General features: G+C 30.5%; 4 protein-coding genes across 4 annotated transcripts; 1 reads left to right on the forward strand and 3 right to left on the reverse strand.

Moving 5' to 3' along the window:
• Positions 1 to 1,478: 1,478 nt before the first annotated feature.
• Positions 1,479 to 5,418, reverse strand: LOC114392600 (probable xyloglucan endotransglucosylase/hydrolase protein 23). Its single transcript, XM_028353790.1, has 4 exons — positions 5,250 to 5,418; positions 2,566 to 3,391; positions 2,204 to 2,397; positions 1,479 to 2,089 (listed from the first exon to the last, which is right to left on the reverse strand). The coding sequence occupies exons 2-4, from the start codon at positions 2,842 to 2,844 to the stop codon at positions 1,687 to 1,689; spliced, it is 876 nt and encodes a 291-aa protein (XP_028209591.1). The 5' UTR covers positions 2,845 to 3,391; positions 5,250 to 5,418; the 3' UTR covers positions 1,479 to 1,686.
• A 3,674-nt stretch (positions 5,419 to 9,092) lies between these two features.
• On the reverse strand, positions 9,093 to 10,579 carry LOC114392179 (probable xyloglucan endotransglucosylase/hydrolase protein 23). Its single transcript, XM_028353227.1, has 3 exons — positions 10,187 to 10,579; positions 9,871 to 10,064; positions 9,093 to 9,735 (listed from the first exon to the last, which is right to left on the reverse strand). The coding sequence occupies exons 1-3, from the start codon at positions 10,448 to 10,450 to the stop codon at positions 9,336 to 9,338; spliced, it is 858 nt and encodes a 285-aa protein (XP_028209028.1). The 5' UTR covers positions 10,451 to 10,579; the 3' UTR covers positions 9,093 to 9,335.
• A 2,752-nt stretch (positions 10,580 to 13,331) lies between these two features.
• LOC114392741 (probable xyloglucan endotransglucosylase/hydrolase protein 23) lies at positions 13,332 to 14,821 on the reverse strand. The gene is made up of 3 exons (XM_028353969.1): positions 14,449 to 14,821; positions 14,099 to 14,292; positions 13,332 to 13,962 (listed from the first exon to the last, which is right to left on the reverse strand). The coding sequence occupies exons 1-3, from the start codon at positions 14,710 to 14,712 to the stop codon at positions 13,557 to 13,559; spliced, it is 864 nt and encodes a 287-aa protein (XP_028209770.1). The 5' UTR covers positions 14,713 to 14,821; the 3' UTR covers positions 13,332 to 13,556.
• Positions 14,822 to 19,309: 4,488 nt separating this feature from the next.
• On the forward strand, positions 19,310 to 20,733 carry LOC114392742 (probable xyloglucan endotransglucosylase/hydrolase protein 23). The gene is made up of 3 exons (XM_028353970.1): positions 19,310 to 19,707; positions 19,830 to 20,023; positions 20,160 to 20,733. The coding sequence occupies exons 1-3, from the start codon at positions 19,444 to 19,446 to the stop codon at positions 20,557 to 20,559; spliced, it is 858 nt and encodes a 285-aa protein (XP_028209771.1). The 5' UTR covers positions 19,310 to 19,443; the 3' UTR covers positions 20,560 to 20,733.
• Positions 20,734 to 21,647: the final 914 nt, after the last annotated feature.

The raw sequence follows: 21,647 nt of genomic DNA on the forward strand, positions 1-21,647 counted from the left end.
AAATTTACTTATTTCAAATTCCTTCCAATAATTGGCAAGAATTTAACGGAAATATAAAATGTTCCTAAGCAAGGCCCAAAGCCTATTGATACTTCATAAGAAGTGATATTTGACTTCTTATTTCCTTCCTACTCTTGATCTCAATTAGTTTCCATCTTATCTATGAATTGAGATTTTTTTGCATAGTATAACTGTGTTTGACAATGATGTTTAATTCCAACTGTGTGGTTCAAGTGTGCAATGGAATCTATAACGAGACAGATACATAACAGAACGACAACCCCCGAAACAGATCCAGCTGCCATTATCCCATCCCCATGGGCTTCACACTCCACCCAAAACTAAAAAGCTTCGCCGTGAATCCTCTCGTGTGCACAACCATTTTGCCACCATTGAGTCTCTTATAATTAGGTTGGAGAAGGAGAAAGAAGTGTGAGTATATATAGGGTAATCGAGGGAAGAAAAAATGTCATATTTTACCCATTTAATTTCAACCCACTATAAAAAATTTAATCCAATAACTCTAATGTCACGTTTCATTTGCGTATTGTGTACAATTGTGTAGTACCTTTTCGAAGAACATTTTAATGTGCTCCTGAAGGTATCTCTACAAAATAGAAGTCACGGAACTAATTATTGAGGAAATAAAGTACCAAGAAGAGCACAATTCCTCTCCCCATAAGAGTTGTTGCTTTATTTGCATAATCACAAAATCGAATCTCTATCGTATGTTTAAAAGACACAAATACGTAAATTACTAGCCACTTGCGTTATATCCTATAGTTTTTCTGTTAGGTACATGGAACAAGTTAATGTGCACTTGTATTAGACATGGATAACTCGGTTGTAGAATTTTCTACTACTTGTCCCTAATAATGAAATATAGTAATAGTAAGAGGAATGCTATAATTGTCTCACAAGAGGGAAATAAATCTCCGCTTCATGACTTAAGCTATCTCTATTTATTATGATTATTTTTTTAAGAAATATTTGAATAAAAAAATAAAACTAAGAAATGGACAATATCAGATTCTATTACATTTATAACATGATATTTTAAAACCAACGAGATCTAGTGTTAGTGCTAGTAATGCTTTTAAACTTATAAATTTATTTAAAAGCTTAAATTCATTAATTGCTTATCAATGTTCATTTATTAACTTATTTAAGTGTGTATTTATAATTTTATTTAACATACTTATTAAAAGTAGTCTGTATTTTAAAGAAATTTTCGTATCAAATTAAGCTTTGTACGAGAAATCAGGTGTTTAAGAAGAAAAAAAAAAACTTGATCTTATAATTCATGCCTAGAGTGACATGAACAACAACACCATGTTTCACTACCTTTCATAGTAACAACTAACAATCCAGAAACAAACGAGGTAGGTGTAGTTTTTTTTTATAAAAAAAATCAATCCAGCAGAAAGGTTAGCCTTGTAATGTTGCGCACCGCACTTTAAATTCCCATTGCCCGAATGTCCTCAACAAGTTGCAAGTCTTACTTTATTGCTCAGAAATAGTATCCCTTTTTTTTTTTTTTACTTTAATAAACATTAATTGTTACATTACGATGCCCTTTGTATCCAAATTAATTGCATAAAGAATGAGATTGAGAAGCGATGCAGTGTAATGGGAAAATGGAATGCACACACATGCAAATACAATAGCAGTTTGCATATATTTTTGTTATGACTTGGTGCGGACTGTGCATTCGAGAGGGAGACCCTGAGGGAATCGCTTAAGGTCTGTGCAGTAATCATAAATCATGTAATTCTTGTGCACCCATTTTAGCTTCTTCTGGTTTGTGGAATCAAGCCGTTGAGAATATAGCCAAGCTTTTTCAGAAGAGGAGGTGGAGTTGCATGAAGAAACCCCATTGGACCAAACGCAACCATTGGCTTTGAAGTTCCTGAAAGAAGCAGTGAATGGTGCTTGACTCCAATCTGTCTTCACTAGCCCTCCTCTCGTTGCCCAGTCATCAGCGTTCCATAGACTGGCATATAACCTCATAGGCTGCTTCTTTGGGTATTCAACACCCACTCCCTCCAAGTTCTTGAACTCCCTAATTGGTCTTCCATCAACATAGAATCTGAAAAATAAAAGATTCCATGCATTGAGTATTGAATATTGAATATTCTAATTTTCAGTTCAATGTTATATTTATATCATTATATGGTATATAGATTAGATTTGATAAACTCACACAACATGTGTAGGATTCCAGAGAAAGGAATAGGTGTGAAAATCTGCAGTTGGGTCAAACCAAAGATAAAATTGTTGCTCCCTATTACCCTTGCCTTGTGTGTACACATTAGTATGAACTATGTAAGGATCACCACTCAGATTTCCCAGGAACTCAAAATCTATCTCATCCCAAGATGACCCTTCTGAACGTAACTGCATCATGCACAAATTATACATTAGAAATAGTTAGAATTAATTAAGCATCATGAACATGCAATATGAATATGTGTGCGTGTGTTGTGGTGTGTTAAGAAAGTTAATGGAACTATTTTGGATAGTTATTGAATCAGATGAATTAAGATATTGATCAAGGGAACTCACGTAAAAAGCGGTGACCGTGCCAGCGGAATTTGCAGGCACAAGTTTGATTTGCATGTCAATTTTGCCAAATAGATACTGATTCTTGGACTGAAAGCCAGAGCCAGAGGCTCTGTCAAGAGACAGAGTAAGAAGCTGACCATTGTTCAGAATCTTGCCTCTGCCATCTCCCCACGTGACATCAACATCTTGGTACATGTTGCCAGCATAGGCAACCATAGAAGGCAAAGAGATTAGAAACGCTAGGACAAGCGCAACCATTGCTTTAACACAAGGAACCATTGGAATTGGACAGCTTCTAATATGTTAGTATAATATTTGGGACAGAATTGGTATTTCGTGCACAATTAATTGATGAGAAGGAAAATTCGTCCCCTCCTAGAATTTATAGTAGTCTATGGGGATTGTGGAGGCTTGGGGATGTGTTCGAATAATAAAAGTTGGTGGGTGGGATGATGTGGGAACTCAACAGCTGGACAGCAATATGTTTCATTAGCATAATGATCATAGTTTATACTGGTCCATTACGTGGTGCTTCTGTTATTTTACACACATTCGGCGCAAGGGCTATGACTTCCTAGGTTTGTTTTGTTCCACCAAACCAAACCTGGGTTCAGCTCTTGCAAGCGTGTAGGATTTTTATCCAAAGTGCTACTACAACTTGAGGATTTAAAAATGTAGTTTCGGGTATCTTCCACGGGACCTTTTTGGCTTGCCTAGTCAGCGGCAAGGAGGGATTGGTTTCATTCCTTGACATGCATGTATGTAAATTCTAAAGATGTACACCGTCCGGTTTCTATCTTTCTAGCAACTTCTGGCCCTGTATTTGCTGCAAATCACATCACAATATCACAATTACACATGTGTATAGAGAGAAATTAAGAGTCATGGTAACAAGTTAAAGTGATGAACCTCACTCAAATTTTCACCTGTTCTTAATTATGTACAGAAAGATGTGTGTTATACTACTACTTTTGATTGGTTATTATTAATTATATTAATTCACTACTCTTTTTTTTCAATACACAAAAATGTGATTTTCTTTAAAACAAAACGTGTTATATATACTTTCATATAATTTGAGTAGGACAATTTCCTGCTTTTTTTCCCCAGCAAAGATGAACATGCATATTGATCATTGGTATTAGCGGTACGAAAAACTCATTTATAAGTCAGAAACCAAAAGAAGCTTTACAGCACCCACCACCCTTGGTTATAACCTATTTATATTATGCAACTAAAATATGAGATAACCAATGATATACAAAAAAGAATAAGACCCTTAAGAAGGCACTAAATCACACGATATGCCCGAAATTCTCATCAACAACCAAATGCCGAAGGCCAAGACATCCCCCACTGACAATTTCCTGCTATGTAATAGCTCCGGCACAAAAAATATGGCATGCTTTCACTACAAGAGAAGAGCGGATAGCTCTGAAATCTGAAAGGATTTTCTAGACAGCAGAGAACCGGTTTAACTATCCGTTAGTATTTACTAAGATCCTATAAAAAAATGTTTTTTTCTTCATGTTTTTTAGCATAATTTTCATTATCAAATAAAATTTACTCCTATAGTTCGTTTAGATAATTTTTTTTAACAAGCCTTCAGAGAGATAAAAATAAGAAAGTAATTTTTATTGAAATTATCTCATTTAATTTTTCGATAGAAAATTTTAATTATACATATGTTTATTTCAACTAATAGAAAAAACTAAATTTATTTTCTTCTCTTATAATTACTTACTAAAAAAACTCCATCCAAACAAAATTTATATATAATAATAAGATGTGTTTCATTCATTAAAATTACAGTATCAAATCGAACAAAAAATAAGAAAAAATAACACTGGATAAGACATAAATTACATTACATTTTTTTATCCTATAATTCACTTAACAAATAATTGACATTACAAATAAAATAATATAAAATTTACTAAAATATTCTTATAAAATTTGATCTTAATAAAATTTATATCAAATTCAATATGTTTATCCAAATAAAAGAGAGAGATTTAAATAAAAAAAATCTAGTGTTTCCTTTTTAAAAGGATTATGTGAGTAAGTTTTTTTTTTTTCCGTTGTTAAATAGATAAAAGTAAGATAAATATATCTTTTTAATACTTCATATATGTGGTACAAAAAAAAAATCAATTATTCCCTTTTTAAATTAAATGGGAAAAAAATTATTTATTCCGTTAAGTATCGTAATTTTTAACGAACGGACACTAGGTATGTTAACTTTACATGTTTATTTAAGAGCATTCCTCTTAATTGTAACACGTATTTTAGAGTTTAAAATTATACAAATAATATCATTCCTCTTGTTGCTTTCCACGCATCTTTTGTAAAACCACAAATTTTAGAATTTTACTCATCTACGATCCATCGAATAGATCAATTCAAATGTTGTAAGTGGTAAGTGGTAACGAAAATGAAGGCGTTGAGAGGAGGGGTGAAAGGGGGTGAGTGTGGATTCCTCTCAGTACTTCCTAATTTCCACTGGAAGGAACCTTCTTAATTAGATTATGCATTTATCATCAAACAAATCAGGTGTAATTAGAATGAGTCAGTCACAAAGACGAACGCAAACGCATACATCTATATGTATTAATTAACATCATGCTATAATTTGCACCTCTGACAATAAAACATAATTGAAAGTTCAAGATTCTTCGGCAAACCTGGAGAGACGGAGATAGAAACATGCATGCAATAATTCAACCACCAACAACAACGTGAATGTGAGGGAAAATCGTCCGAGGTGTGTTGAGAGTGGAGATTTCCTTTCTGCAAAATTATTACTCCAAAGATGTTTAAGTAAAACACGTCGTCTAGTCTTTGTATAACGCTGCCACAGAGTAATCAGTAATCACCAAGAAATTTTCTGAATCTAAAGAAAATTTCACGAAATCTTGTACCAACGGCTCAACGTGATTTCCGTCAAATGTTGAACTTTTTTTTTCAATTTTTAAATGATAATCCAATAAAATAGAGCCACGTTTGATTTTTCTCTGTTTCGTACAAATTATTTCGTAATTGTAGCAAAGTTAAATCACCACATATTTGCAGAGTTTGAGATTTTCGCGTGTCTGCTGTGTCTTCTTTGTGGGCCAAATTTGGGCCGAGTTCAAGTACTTTTGACCAGGGTCCGGAATTGGATCCAGAGTAAAATAAAATGAAACTAATTTTAAGCAATTAAAAATATATTTGAAGGTTTAATTTTAAAAGAAAAAATAGAAGGTAAGTCAATTTCTTTTATTTGTAACTAGGGGAAACATCCTTTCTATATTTTTTTTTAATTTAAATAGAAATAAAATAAAAGAGGAAGACAGTTTATCTTTATGACAGTTAAATTGAAAATGTGAGGAAGTGTGCACTTAAATTATCTTTATGACAGTTTTTTTTAAGGTGTCTTTATGACAGTTAAATGAGTTTAAAAAATTGAAATCAAAGTATGATATTATTTTTATTTATTTTTATATATAATAAAAAAATTACCTAGTAATTTCAAAAAGGAAAAATATAACAAGTAACATAACTTTTTTATTTTTTATTTTATAAATATTATATCACTCTTTTAAATTTAAAAATAAAAATGTGTCCCCTATTTTCTCCCTATTTTTTAGTTTCAGGGGACTAAAATAACAGTAAAATACAAATTCAGGACTACATTGATTATTTGGTTTTTTTCTTTTTCTTTTTTTATTTTATATGTAAAATTGTTATTACTAATGAATCTTGATGTATATTGTTAAAGATTTGACCTAACTCTTATGATATAGCTGAACAAAAAAAAAAGTAAGAGCAAAGTTGACCAAAAAAGTAATTATTGTTATCTTGAATTTTAAAAATTACAGATAAAAATATTATTTTTTTCGAAAACTAGCATTTAAAAAGAAAAACAAAGAGTATTTTTTATATATATATTTGATCAAAATTTAAAACATGTAGTATAATCACACTTAGGGGTGTGAAAAAAACAAACTAAACTCAACTAATCTAAACTCGAGTTGAACCGTTATGAAAAAATCAAATCATTTTTGGAGAAAACGATTTGATCAACCAATCTATTTTTACAAACTAATTTGATTCGCTTGGATTCTTTAAAAAGTGATCCATATATAAGTATAAAATGGATAACTGAATTGAATTTAACCTTTTTTAAAAAAACATTATTTTGAAGAAAAATAAATAAACTGATCCATTATGTAAAGATGATTGAGTTAACTGAATTATTTTTATAGAATAATTCGAAAATTAATTATTCAAATTTAAAAAATCCAAATTTTGCACGGAAAAAAGAAAAATTATTTACTCATAAAAAAATTATGCAACAATGATCATACACACAAAAATTATTCTCTTGTTCGGTTGAAGACAGAATGAAAAAGTAGTGAGACAACAAAGGTATTATCCGTCTAAATCCATTTAGAAAAACATGCAATTGATTTTATTCTTTTCTTTTCCTTTGGTCATAGCTAACTAAATAATGGTGACCCTAAGGAAGCTTTGTGCTGTCACTTAGTAGACATAACCCATTTCACGGTCTAAACCATTTCCACTTTACGCTGCCATCTGTATCCAGCTCTTTTAATGACCTTATGCAAGTATTAATTTGGAATTTAGCAAGTGCATTTTCATCCTCTTTTTTGTTGCCTAGCCCATGTTTCCCCATAAAAACAATAACAACATGCACGCCTTCCCTTTGTTCTGAAGCTAATATATTCATTCTGGCAATGGTGAGTGGTGACTAGTTCCCATTTGTCTGCACATGCTGACTATCTACATCAGTATTTTGAAAATCACTGAGGTAACGGCCGTGCCCAGATAGATACTCAACACAGCACTGGCCAGCTACTAGCTCTACTGCCACGGAACTGAAGAAACTCAAGTGGGTGTTAAGGAGTTGCACATAATCAAAATCAATTATTATTAATTCCTTCTATACAAAATTATAAAATTTAAACATGTGCTATGTAGATATTTGTTTTATTGAGATCACATAAATTTGTTGGTTTGTTTTATTGATCATTTGTTAAGGAATTTTTAAAGTTTATATGACACTGAGACTCATGCTCGCTTCCTTTGAGGAGTGGTTTGGTTGTATCCTGGGACGCGTTTTTGGTTTTCTAAATACCCACGAAATTGTAATGTTGGTGCGGAATGGGCTAGTGGGGTCTCAAAGATATTATTCATTGGAGATAACCCAATGTACTAACACCGCCTCCAAATCCATTGGGCTTAGAAGAAAAATCACGTGATGATTTAAATTTCGTGAGAGAATTTTATTCTTATTTTATAAACACTTATTACATTTATAAAATAATATTTTTTATTTATGTTAATTATATTCTTAATATTAGTAGAGAATATAATAATATTTCATTAAAATATTTATTTGATTAAATTATTTTTTTTAATTTAATTATCAAATAAGTTATTTTTTATTAAAGATTAAAATATTTATTTGCGTGTGATCTCATGATTCAATATTAAATATGTAATAATTAATCATAATTAATTTATTAGTCAAGATAGTACAATAGTTTCTTAACATTTCTATAACATAGAGTAACATTTTTTATTTTTAAGAACCAATAGAAAAATAATGTAATATTTTCTTCTATAATTTAGAGCTTAAGGTTAACCCTAGAGTATAGTATTATCATCAAACTCTAATAAATTAACACATTGTATTTAATCAATAAATGAATTAAGAAACTCTTTTATTCTTTCATTCAATTATCCTGACTAAGGTTTTAATTCTATGATAAAGTTTAAACTTATTATCTATAGTTGATATGTTTCTTCTTGATTAATCATTAATTCTATAACTATTTAACCATATCTAATATTTATTCAAATAGTGGCTTAAGACATTAAGTATCCGAAATTAAAATATAACAAATATCTTGTTAATTATTATGATAATTTCACGTAAAAAAAAACTATTATATTTTTTTTTGAGAATTTATTATTAACATATCAAGATAATATTATATATTAAGACTTCTCAATTAAATCAGTTTAATGATAATATCCACGTATATATCATCTATATATATAATTTAATAAATGAGATATATTGATTTGTATATGATAAAGACCATTATATATATATATATATATATATATATATATATATATATATATATATATATATATTGATCTATCTAAATTATTGATGTCTTATTTATAATAATCTTACGATAAAAAATAATTTAGATTAAAATTATAAGAGACTTATTTCTTATTTTTATAATCTCTATTATAATAACAAATTTTTAATTCTAATCAAGAATATAAAAAATGATAAATATATAACAAAACTTTGATATTAAAATTAAAATTATTTACATGATGTATTGGATCTTAGGCATAGACAATTATTCGAAACAATATACTTATAGCATCTGCCTTAATAATATAATGTAATAAAAAGAGAAAAATATGAAAAAGAATTGATAATTGTTTTTTAATCACTCAATTGATAATTGTCTGCGAGTATTTAAAGTGGTAAACCATTCGCAAAGCACAACTCTTGTATCTAACGCACGTCTTCAAGGAAAATTCAAAAAGAAAGAGTAAAACATTTGAATGTTTTTGCTGAATATGAACCACTTGAATTGAACACTATATAACAAGAATTTCAAGAAAGAATCAAAGAATTTATCATTATGAAAATTACAAAAGAAAAGAAAAAAAGGAAACTCCAAAGAGAGCCGAAAATTGGAGTCTGGATCAATCCACAGGGAAACTAAATATCTTTAGGCTGTGTTGCACTCTGAAGGAAGGCCCTGTGGAAATCTTTGAGTGTCAGAGCAGTAATTGTAGATCATGTAATTCTTCTGCACCCACTTGAGCCTCTCCTGATCAGTTGAATCCAACTCTTCTGAGAGCCAAACATTATTGTTAGAAGAGGAAGGGTTGTTTGAACCGCAAGATGAAGTTCCGGAGGACATAGTGCAGGCATTGGCATTGAAGTTTCTGTAAGAAGCTGTGAAAGGAGCCTGTGTCCAATCTGTCTTAACAAGACCTCCCCTTGTGGCCCAATCATCTGCATTCCACAGGCTTGAGTATATCCTCATTGCCTGGTTCTTGGGGAATGGAACACCCTTTGACTCCATGTTCTTGAACTCCCTAATTGGACTTCCATCCACTGAGAAGCTGAAATGAAACAAAATTAACAAACACACACTTAATCAGTTGCTTCCAGCACAAGTTAGGAAAAAAAAAAAAAACACGTATCGATTCTATTTTATGATAATATTCTTGAGGATTGCATAATAACTAGAAACTTACACAATACGTTGAGGGTTCCATAGGATGGAATAGGTGTGAAAATCTGCAGTTGGGTCAAACCAGAGGTAGAATTGTTGCTCCCTATTTCCCTTGCCTTGGCTAAACACGTTGGTGTGAAGGATGTATGGGTCGCCGCTCAAATTGCCCAAGAATTCAAAGTCAATCTCATCCCATGTCGCTCCTTTTGAAGACAACTGAAATTCACCACCATAAATATTTCCCATTAAATTAGTTTTTTCTTTCTAACCAAAACCTATAAACAATATGTATGACTTAGATTAAAGTATAGTAAGGTAGAATATGATTATATGCTTACATAGTAGGCAGTGACGGTGCCAGCAGAGTTGCCAGGGACTAGTTTGAGTTGCATGTCAATTTTGCCAAAAAGGTATTCGTTCTTGGATTGGAAACCCGAGCCAGAGGCTTTGTCAAGTGACAGAGTGAGAAGCTCTCCATTGTTGAGTATCTTAGCCCGACCATCTCCCCATGTGATATCAAAATCTTGGTGGAAATTGCCGGCAGAGGCAATCACAAAATACCCGACCGTGCATATTAGCAGTGCAACTCTTGAAAAAGCCATTCAAAAGCTGTTTCCAAATTCAGATAAAACAAAACTAAGCAATATTCTGCAAGAATTAATGAAATGGTGTTTGGCTGTGACTTGTGAGAATGTTGGGTGTGGATTGTTCAACCTGTGATATTGTAGAGAATGGCAGGCTTGAATGGTATTTATAGGTGAAATAGAAAGTAGGTAGTCAGAAAAATACGAAAGTTAGAAGAAGGTACGTGCAACTTTTGAATTAGTTGTTTACAGCTGGTGAGAAATGACGAGCGTTCGAGTAAAGGAGTAGTTGTCATGGATAACCCATACAAATCATTGCACGCGGTTCTGCATGAAAAATGCATATAAGCAGCACCGCCATTCACTGTTGTTGCTGCTGGAGTAGGTCGCGTTTGTCGTATCTAAAACTAAGAAAAAGTTGAATGGAGACCCCAAATTCTTATGTAATATTTAGAAAATAAGTAAAAAAATACAAATATAATAAAGATTTTGACGTGATAAAAAAAACATTAATCAAATGTTAAAAATAATAAAATATTTATGCATTACTCCTAAAATTGTTATGATCTTTTGTCGAGTCATGTATAAAAAAATATTATATTACAGACATGTATAAATCATCTTCCTTCCCCAGAACATGGATTTAATTAATGCTTAATATTATATAAACAATAATCCGCTGTTTCCTTACTAAATCTAATGTTACATTGTGTACCCGTAGTGTTTGTTTAGTTAACAAATATTAGTAACATATTATTAAACAAATATATGTAATTTTAAAATAAAATAAAAGTGACATCTTTTCATAAAGTTTTCATCAAGTTTATTAATTATTTTTATTATTTCATTTTTTTTCATTTAAAATGTTATTTATTTTTCTTGTTATTTTTTTTTTGTTTTTTGTCTTACTCCAAATTTCACATTTATAATTTTTTGTACGTGTCTTCTTCTCTTAAATAGATAGCAAGAAAAATAAATAATAATTTAAATGCAAAAAAAGATGGAATAATAAAGATAATCAAAAGATGATATCAGAATGCAATTATGTTGAGGTTTAATATGTCTTATTTGTCTAAAATGTATGATTTTATATTTTTCTTTATCAATTTGGTGGATTTTTCCTATCCAAATCTATTAATATGCTTAACCCGGATCCCTCACGATGAAAAACCTAATTTATGTATTTTTTTCTCTCAAATTCCTTTGCAAAAATGGAATCATAAACAACATTAAGTATAAAGATGTATGCAGATGTACAACAAAGTCATTCTATGCCTAGCAATGCAATGTTGAGATGTCATTTTCCAGTTCTTTAGACATTACCATTTTTCAATGAATAACCCCTAAAATTAATGCATGTAACATCTTCCTTGTATTTTTATTAAGGATTATCGTCTCCCGAAGGACTAATTCCTAAAAATGATGCAAGAATGAATGATACATGAAATTAAAATAAGAAAGGATAATAAAAAAGAAAACACCTAATTGCATTGATAGATATGAAACATTACAATACATCTGTTGACTTTCTAGGCATTACAGGTCCTAACTAAGGGGGGATTTAGCCTCTCATTGTCATGAAAGACTTTTATACTTTAGGGGATTGATGCGCAGACTTTCGTGTTAAGCGTGTGTTGCGCGCTAGACTTGTCTTGCACATTAAACGAACTTTCCAATTCTTTCAATTTTTCTTCAAAGTTTTTTCTTCCAATTTTCACATTAATTTTTCCTCTAAAGTACTTGAAATCTTCTTCTTTTAAATTTTGCTAATAAAAATAACAAAGGTATTAATTTATTCATTATTTCATTAAAAATAATAATAAAGTAAAGAAATTACAAACACTCATTAATCCAAATTAACTATCAAATTAGTTTATATTTTACCGTTATCATTTATTCAATAAAAACATATTATTAATATTTCTCGAAATATTTTTATGGAAACGAAATATATTCATAATAAGAATACTGAAATTTGAATTTGATGTTATTTGTTGGGAAGTACTTTAGTTAGTGTACCATTCCGAAATTGGGCTCATCTACAGGTCAATTATGTATCTCCAATTAGAGACTCCAGTTTTGTCTCGCTGTTTGTTGGAACAATATTGTATTCGAATAAGAATATAGGTAGGAAAAAAATAATTATAAATAAATTCAATGAAAATTTAACTGCTCATATTTATTGTTACTTAAATAAAATTGATCTTATAAAATTAATTATGATTAAAATTAACTATAAAATAACATGATTTCTATTTGGATAATCATACAAAAAAGGTGATTTTTTAACAGAATTTTATTTAAATACTTAAGAATCAAAATTGATTTTGAGAGTATAATGACTAAAATGGATTTTAATATCTATGTACACTTTTCTAATAAACATATACATGAGAATACTGATGTAGAATAAATTAGATAAAATCTAACTAAAATTGATTTTGGTAGAACTGGAAGCTACTCTTACTTCAATTCCACCACGATTTTTTCCATTAAAATTGATCATACTAAAATAACTAAACATATAAAATTTTGGTCAAATCAAATTTGACTCACCTCATCATATTTCATCAAAGTCAATTCAAGCATACACTCAAAACAATTGGTAAGTAATCTATATTCAAAATTATCACAACTTTTGATACAATTGGTAAGTAATTTATAATTCAAAATTATCACAACTTTTGATAGTTGGTAATTGGTGAATATTTTGATTTTTTTATCAGCAAAATTCACAAATATCTTGTATTTTAGGATTTAGATCAAGTTTAATACTCCCTTTGGTTCTTAATACGTAAGCTCTAATGAGACTTTATAATTCCTCTTTAAAAAAATTAAACTTTATAATAAATATTAAGTTACACTTTTAATCTGGACCTTATAAATTGATTACACAAAATTCAGTCATACAAACAAGAGAAGCATTATTTTTTTTTTAAAAAAAAAAACAGAAGCATTATTTTACATGGGATATTTTTACATTGTATATTTGTATAATAACAGCACTATAGCACTCAAGCATCGAACAAAAAAAAAAAAAGGAATACAAAAATTAAAAGAATGGTTCATAAGATTATATTGCAACACTTGTTATGGGTAGTGCGAGATGTGAGTCCTATAGGCTCTAGGAGTGTTTGCATTCGAGTGGAAGGCCTTGAGGAAATCTCTTGTTGTCGGTGCAGTAATTGTAAATCAAGTAGTTCTTCTGCACCCAACGCAACCTCTGCTGAGCAGTGGAATCAAGCTCTTGTGATAACCATGCATTAGTGGGAGATGCAGAGGAAGGTGAAGAATTTGATTTGCATGAGGATTTTCCAGAGTTCCAAACACAAGCATTGGCGTTGAAGTTTCTGTAGGATGCAGTGAAAGGAGCTTTGGACCAGTCAGTCTTGATGAGTCCACCCCTTGTGGCCCAATCATCAGCGTTCCATAGGCTTGAGTATATCCTCATCGGTTGGCTCTTTGGAAAAGGAACTCCTATTGATTCCAAATTCTTGAATTCCCTGATGGGGGTGCCATCCACAGAAAAACTGCAACACGCAATTATAAAACATGAAATTAGTAACTTATGTGCTACACAAACATATGATCTATATCTAGCTGCAGTTTGCAATTATAGATAGATAGAGAGAGAGAGAAGATATGGATTGGGTGGTTAATGCTTACACAATGCGTTGGGGATTCCAAAGAATTGAATAAGTGTGGAAATCTGCAGTTGGGTCAAACCAGAGATAGAATTGTTGCTCTCTGTTGCCCTTGCCTTGGCTGAACACATTGGTGTGTAGAATGTATGGATCGCCACTCAGATTCCCCAAGAACTCGAAGTCAATCTCATCCCATGTTGATCCTTTTGAAGACAGCTGAAAAGAAGAAACATTTATATTATATACAGTTCTGCCAGACACACAATTAGTGATGCAAATGCAATCTATATATATATATATATATATATATATATATATATATATATATATATATATATATATATATATATATATATATTAATTGGTACTTACATAATAGGCGGTGACAGTGCCAGCAGAGTTTCCAGGAACGAGCTTGAGCTGCATGTCAATCTTGCCATATAAGTATTCGTTTTTGGATTGGAAGCCAGAGCCAGAGGCCTTGTCAAGGGAGAGAGTGAGAAGATTTTCGTTGTTGAGTATTTTAGCACGACCATCTCCCCACGTAAGCTGAAAGTCTTGGTTCAAGTTACCGGCAGCACAAACGACAATGTAAAAGCTTACAAGTGCTAGGCTTCGAGAGAAGGTAGAAGCCATGTTATATATATTTGTATATATGAGTTGAAAAAATAGGATGGTGTGAACAAGCTATTTTTTTTCAGTGAGAGTAAGAAATGAAGTGTTGATGGTATTGGTTGTGGTGTGATGCCATGATGGAAGATATATATAGTGGGAGCGAGTGTGTGATTTGAAGCAAGTTGGGGAGGAAAAGGGTGGGAAGGTCCCTCCCTTGGTAGCTGTGGATAGTTGGATTACGGTAAGAAGAAAGCTGTCAAAAGCTATAATGGCAAAATAATAAATTTGTCGTATTTAATTGATAATATGAGAAGGTAATATTTGGTGGGGGGTAGAGGGTGTGACTCATGCTTTTTGAGACTTGAAGCAGTAACTAATTAAGTATGATCAAAGATGTCTTAATGGATAGGATCGAACACTAAAGGTCACCGACACCTCCCTTGACGCTTTGACCCTACCCTGGGCTGCCCAAGTTAGGTGAGGCCGCCACTTTTTATTTACTATTTTTTGCGTATCCACCTTATTCAATCTCAGACTCACAGCTGGTTGTTATTTTCTTGTGCATATTTCCATGGATTCCTGTTCAAGTTTTTTCGGTACAATACAATTCATTACATATTTCTATGCACTCGAAACACTTTTGTCGAACAGTCTTTTTGTAATTATTGGTATCATTAATTACGTTCTTTATCTTACTAGAAACTACAAAATTTACAATAGATAAAATAGTTTTTATTAACAGAATGATTCAAATTTATCATCTATATATCTCCCCTCCACATATATTTACTTAAAGTGGAAAATAAGCATGTAGTTTTTCAAATCCACAGATATTTCTCCCCTCCACATATTATTTTTTAAGTAATTGTTTTAATAAAGATTATTTTTTATTCCCTGTAATTTCTCATCTGAGTGATGGTGAGATTGTCCGGTAACATATATAGCAACACCATAAGTCCATAACCTCTTTCATAACTTTCTTTAGAGACTTAAAGCCTTAGCGCAAAGGTTACGCTTTCTCCATAAAAAATAGGATAAGCCCAGGCTGATCCTGAGATTTTTAATACCCGGGAGAGGATAAAAAAATTTATACCCTTCTAATTATTTTAATATTGTCTTTTGTGTATTTTTTATTTTGTTACAAAATTTATTAATAATTTTTTTATCATCAAAACTATTTAAAAAATAATTTTTGATAAAAATCAAAATGAAACTATTTAATCTATGACATAGTTGATCTCAAATAAAATTTTAACCTTTTTAATTTTGATAAACTTTTAGTATATGCAATAATAACATGAATAATTAACCTTATTCTATAAATTATACATGCATTTAGAAAGTAATTAGTTGTCTTCAAAGAATTCAATACATCATAAAAGTTTAATTTTGATTCAATTGTTAAAATCTATCTAATAACTTTTAATTCTTCAAATAAAATATCACCATCTATATCATAAGAATTATCAATTTTTTGAATTTTCAATTTTTATTATTTTGTTTTATTTTCTAATTTATTCATTTTTACATTTTGCAACCCAACTGAATATATAAATAATTCTCTAGGTCGATATTGACATTGTTACATTATAACATTATAATGAAAATTAATTTTAATATTTATATAGAGATAAAAAATTTGGTGTTTCTTCTATAAATGGGATCCGGGCGATCGCCCACCTTACCGTGTTTAAGGCCACCTATGAATAAGCAACTTGTAAAAAACTTACTTTGACTTCTATTATCATAAGAAGATAGCTCTAATACCATCTCATTAATAAGAAATATAATAGACAAAAAAAATGTCCCATATTTGCTAAACAAGTCTAAGTGCAAAATAATACAATACAAATAATTCAAACAAGTCTGAGTGCTAAAATATCCCATATTTGCTAAACCATACACTATTTTGTTTCTTTAGTAAATGTTAAAATACCCGCAGATTATGCGGGGAGGACTAAAAAGCCTACTTCTTAAACATGCTAAAAAAAATGGAATTCATATATTGCGCAGACGGTAGGTTTCGCAGGTGACCCAGGCTCGAGGCCGTTTGTCCAACTCTAATTAGAATATAAGAAAATTTTCATCAATATGCTGGTATTTTGAGGGAAATTAAAAATGCAATCAATAGAGATTGGCAAGTGTATTTGTCTCATACACATAGGGAAGCCAGGAAGCCAATTCAGTGGTTGATTGGCTGGCTGGTTATGGTTATAAGTTACCTTTGGGTCTGCATTTATTTTATCTTCCTCCACCTCCCTGTGTTTATTTTGTGTGGTCTGATATGTTTGGGTGTAAGTTTCCCTCATCATATAAAAAAGAATATAAGAAATTTGACCCTTTTAAGTCAATTGATATTTACCATGGATACGAGATGCTTTAAAGAAAGATTTGAATTTGACAACAAAAAAAATAGCTATGAACATGTTATCGCACTTTTTAAAAATTAAAAGATTTAATTATAATTCTGATGCTCTGATTTAAGTTTAATTGAGTCATTTTATCATTAAAAAATTTAATTAAGTCTTATAATTTTTAAAAATAATTTATTATATTTTTTTATTTTTAAAAGTTTCAACTAAGTCTTTTATTTTTTAAGATGAATTCAATTTTGTCTCAGAGAAATGTAGGATTGGTATTTATAGTCTATAGATGTGTGGAAGCAACAGAGGAAGGTTCAATCAGCTTTGTGTTGTGGTGGAGAAATGTTGGTCTGGAAGAGTTGAAACAAACATTAAAATATTAAGAATTGGCTGTAAGATCATCATTACATATGTTGTGTTATTATCATGTGACTTAAAAAATGATAAATAAAATAGAGTAATTTTAATTATTATCATTAATTTATTTCATTAAAATACAACTAAAACTCTATAAATTAATAATGTCAGCATCGAAGAAATTTATTAATTTATCAATAAATTAATAATTATTAATTTAAATAGTTTTTAAGTAATTATAATTTTGGGACTCAACGTAAATTAATAATTAGTGTATTCTTATGCATTATAAATCAATAATGACTTTTGAAGTAAAGTAAATATAAACTAGAGGAACAAATGTGTGTTAGAGATGAGCTCTAAATAGACTTTAATTATTGAATTATTAATTTATGATTTTCTTGGGACCGCAAATTATAAAGGGATCTCACGAAAAATTATTATCTTATTATTTTATCGAGTTTTTTTAATTTTTTATATTGGCTCAAGTCGGAATCAGACAAATTATTATTTTAGAGAATTTATTAATTTATCGAGTATTAATTTAAAGAGTTTCTACTGTACATATTTGCCACTCAACAAATAATTGTGGTTTTGATGAAAAAGAAAAAAAAATATTGAGTAATGATGTGATATAATGAAGTTATGATTATGATTGTAAACATTTTAGCGAGTTATTTTTTTTTACTAATTGAAAAACTTGTTTGATTATTTGGTAAATAAGTTTTATAGTAACTTATAGCATTTTTCTGAAACTTCCTTGAAATAATATTTTTTAAATTTTTAGCTATTAGTTTCTCATTTTTTATGTTTTCTTTTATTTTTATCCTCAATATATTTATCAAGTTTACTGATCATCTTTTTTTTTTATATAAATAAATCAGTTTTAATACTCTTATGTCATTTTATATTTTTTAGCTACTTCAATAATTAATTTACTGAAAATTTACAATTAAAAAATTAATTTTTAACTCCCAGTTAATTTTCCTAAATATATATCACTTTTAAATGATTCAATGTGAATACTTGACACAATTAATTAAGAATGCAACCAATTAACATCAATTTTATAATAAAAATTATAATAAATAAAATTGAAATGAGCTAATTTTGGAGATAAAATTCATTTTCAAGCCTAAAATTAATTATTATTTTGAAACTAGAAAAACAAAACAAAATTGTTTTGTTTGACAAAACATTTCTGGTTTTATTTTTATATTCACTCTATTTTATCATCTTTTTATGAAATTTTCATGTAACAAAAAATAAAATATAAAAAATATTTTAAAAAATAATTATGACCCCTGAAATAGTATCTCACTCAGGGCACAATATTTTTAAATTGATTGTAAGGTAAAAGAAAAATAAAAAGCTTTAGCAATTTTGGCGAGACAGCGACTAATGATAATTTCGGTCGCTAAGGGTTTAGCGTTGGGATTTTGGCACCGTATCTTTTCAGTTTCTATTTCCGTCGCTAATCTAAATAGCGACTGTTTTCAGTTGTCGCTAAACGACATTTTTCTAGTACTGTATTCAAAAATATTAATAAACACTACTGATTTTTTTTTCTGCTAATTAAGTTTTTAGGGTTCTATATATATGTTTTTGTGGAAGAAAAATGATTTCACGACTTGTTGAAAAAAGGCAGTAATATACCATAGTTTTAGTTTTTCAGGGGCCCACTCCAACAACGACAACAGTGTATATATGGCGGTGCTTCTTATTTGCATTTCATGGAGAAACGCGTGCAATGATTCGTGTGGGTGTTCATCTATAACAACTACTCATTCCTCACCAGCTGTAAACAACTAATTCAAAAGTTGCACGTACCTTCTTCTAACTTTCGTATTTTTCTGACTACCTACTTTCTATTTCACCTATAAATACCATTCAAGCCTGCCATTCTCTACAATATCACAGGTTGAACAATCCACACCCAACATTCTCACAAGTCACAGCCAAACACCATTTCATTAATTCTTGCAGAATATTGCTTAGTTTTGTTTTATCTGAATTTGGAAACAGCTTTTGAATGGCTTTTTCAAGAGTTGCACTGCTAATATGCACGGTCGGGTATTTTGTGATTGCCTCTGCCGGCAATTTCCACCAAGATTTTGATATCACATGGGGAGATGGTCGGGCTAAGATACTCAACAATGGAGAGCTTCTCACTCTGTCACTTGACAAAGCCTCTGGCTCGGGTTTCCAATCCAAGAACGAATACCTTTTTGGCAAAATTGACATGCAACTCAAACTAGTCCCTGGCAACTCTGCTGGCACCGTCACTGCCTACTATGTAAGCATATAATCATATTCTACCTTACTATACTTTAATCTAAGTCATACATATTGTTTATAGGTTTTGGTTAGAAAGAAAAAACTAATTTAATGGGAAATATTTATGGTGGTGAATTTCAGTTGTCTTCAAAAGGAGCGACATGGGATGAGATTGACTTTGAATTCTTGGGCAATTTGAGCGGCGACCCATACATCCTTCACACCAACGTGTTTAGCCAAGGCAAGGGAAATAGGGAGCAACAATTCTACCTCTGGTTTGACCCAACTGCAGATTTTCACACCTATTCCATCCTATGGAACCCTCAACGTATTGTGTAAGTTTCTAGTTATTATGCAATCCTCAAGAATATTATCATAAAATAGAATCGATACGTGTTTTTTTTTTTTTTTCCTAACTTGTGCTGGAAGCAACTGATTAAGTGTGTGTTTGTTAATTTTGTTTCATTTCAGCTTCTCAGTGGATGGAAGTCCAATTAGGGAGTTCAAGAACATGGAGTCAAAGGGTGTTCCATTCCCCAAGAACCAGGCAATGAGGATATACTCAAGCCTGTGGAATGCAGATGATTGGGCCACAAGGGGAGGTCTTGTTAAGACAGATTGGACACAGGCTCCTTTCACAGCTTCTTACAGAAACTTCAATGCCAATGCCTGCACTATGTCCTCCGGAACTTCATCTTGCGGTTCAAACAACCCTTCCTCTTCTAACAATAATGTTTGGCTCTCAGAAGAGTTGGATTCAACTGATCAGGAGAGGCTCAAGTGGGTGCAGAAGAATTACATGATCTACAATTACTGCTCTGACACTCAAAGATTTCCACAGGGCCTTCCTTCAGAGTGCAACACAGCCTAAAGATATTTAGTTTCCCTGTGGATTGATCCAGACTCCAATTTTCGGCTCTCTTTGGAGTTTCCTTTTTTTCTTTTCTTTTGTAATTTTCATAATGATAAATTCTTTGATTGGTTGTAAAAGTTTTTTTATACAGTGTTCAATTCAAATGGTTCATTCTTTCTCAGATTTCCTTAATGACTTTAGTTATAATACTTATAAGAGTTGTGCTTTGAGAATATTTTATCACATTAAATACTCGTAAACAATTATTATTTTTTCATATTTTTCTCCTTTTATTACATTATACCTTACCGTCTGTCTCTCTTTATGTTTACAGGTGTCAAATTAGAATTTAGATGTTCACTCATCATTTTCCTTAGTTATAGACAATGAAATAAAGAAATAAAAAACATAAAAAAAATGGGACAATGAATAACGTACGTTAATTGCAAAAAAAGGATAAAACAATAGAAGTATTCATAAACTGATTGAATCTGATAAAATTAATTAGAAAATAAACAAATCCAAAAATTAGAAAACCGAACAAAATAAAATAAAATAAAGATTTTTTATAGATTGAATATGGTTTCAGATTTTGTTATAAAATATAAATTACATTCGTTATGATTAAATTAACGATATAATTACAAAAGATTCATTAAGATCAAGGTAAAAACTACAGGAAAGAAATTTAGAATCTGTTTTTTTTATTTGACAAATCAAATTCTCTTAAAAATAAAAATCAGAATCTTTTAAAGTAACAAGTGAACCCATAATATGTGTCTCCGACTGATCTATTGAAGGACAAGGAAGGACATATTGCGTGTGAAAGTAGAAGATTTAGGCGATTAATTAATATTGGCATAATCTGAACTATCAAATTATGTGGTCAACGCTGTTAGCATCTGAGCATTTATGGGTCATGGATTAGACCAGCTCACGGTCTACTTCTCTAATTGCATTCACCCGACGTTATACTATATGCACGCGTATTTGGAAATTACTTTTTTTTTTTTTAAATGTTTCTCACTTTTGTTCCGAATAAGAGATGGACAAAAGTTATCTTCTTAAAAAAAAATTTAAAAAAAGAACACGGAATTGATATTGCA

Source organism: Glycine soja, chromosome 17 (assembly GCF_004193775.1).
Source record: "Glycine soja cultivar W05 chromosome 17, ASM419377v2, whole genome shotgun sequence".
Taxonomy (NCBI): domain Eukaryota; kingdom Viridiplantae; phylum Streptophyta; class Magnoliopsida; order Fabales; family Fabaceae; genus Glycine; species Glycine soja.

Excerpts from the sequence above, each read along its gene's own strand:
- LOC114392600 (XM_028353790.1), bottom strand. The coding sequence starts at position 2,844 with ATGGTTCCTTGTGTTAAAGCAATGGTTGCGCTTGTCCTAGCGTTTCTA. Across the intron at positions 2,398-2,565 it reads GCACGGTCACCGCTTTTTAC|TTACGTTCAGAAGGGTCATC; the intron begins GTGAGTTCCCTT and ends TGCATGATGCAG. Across the intron at positions 2,090-2,203 it reads TGGAATCCTACACATGTTGT|ATTCTATGTTGATGGAAGAC; the intron begins GTGAGTTTATCA and ends TTTATTTTTCAG.
- LOC114392179 (XM_028353227.1), bottom strand. The coding sequence starts at position 10,450 with ATGGCTTTTTCAAGAGTTGCACTGCTAATATGCACGGTCGGGTATTTT. Across the intron at positions 10,065-10,186 it reads GCACCGTCACTGCCTACTAT|TTGTCTTCAAAAGGAGCGAC; the intron begins GTAAGCATATAA and ends GGTGAATTTCAG. Across the intron at positions 9,736-9,870 it reads TGGAACCCTCAACGTATTGT|CTTCTCAGTGGATGGAAGTC; the intron begins GTAAGTTTCTAG and ends GTTTCATTTCAG.
- LOC114392741 (XM_028353969.1), bottom strand. The coding sequence starts at position 14,712 with ATGGCTTCTACCTTCTCTCGAAGCCTAGCACTTGTAAGCTTTTACATT. Across the intron at positions 14,293-14,448 it reads GCACTGTCACCGCCTATTAT|CTGTCTTCAAAAGGATCAAC; the intron begins GTAAGTACCAAT and ends TCTTCTTTTCAG. Across the intron at positions 13,963-14,098 it reads TGGAATCCCCAACGCATTGT|TTTTTCTGTGGATGGCACCC; the intron begins GTAAGCATTAAC and ends TGCGTGTTGCAG.
- LOC114392742 (XM_028353970.1), top strand. The coding sequence starts at position 19,444 with ATGGCTTTTTCAAGAGTTGCACTGCTAATATGCACGGTCGGGTATTTT. Across the intron at positions 19,708-19,829 it reads GCACCGTCACTGCCTACTAT|TTGTCTTCAAAAGGAGCGAC; the intron begins GTAAGCATATAA and ends GGTGAATTTCAG. Across the intron at positions 20,024-20,159 it reads TGGAACCCTCAACGTATTGT|CTTCTCAGTGGATGGAAGTC; the intron begins GTAAGTTTCTAG and ends GTTTCATTTCAG.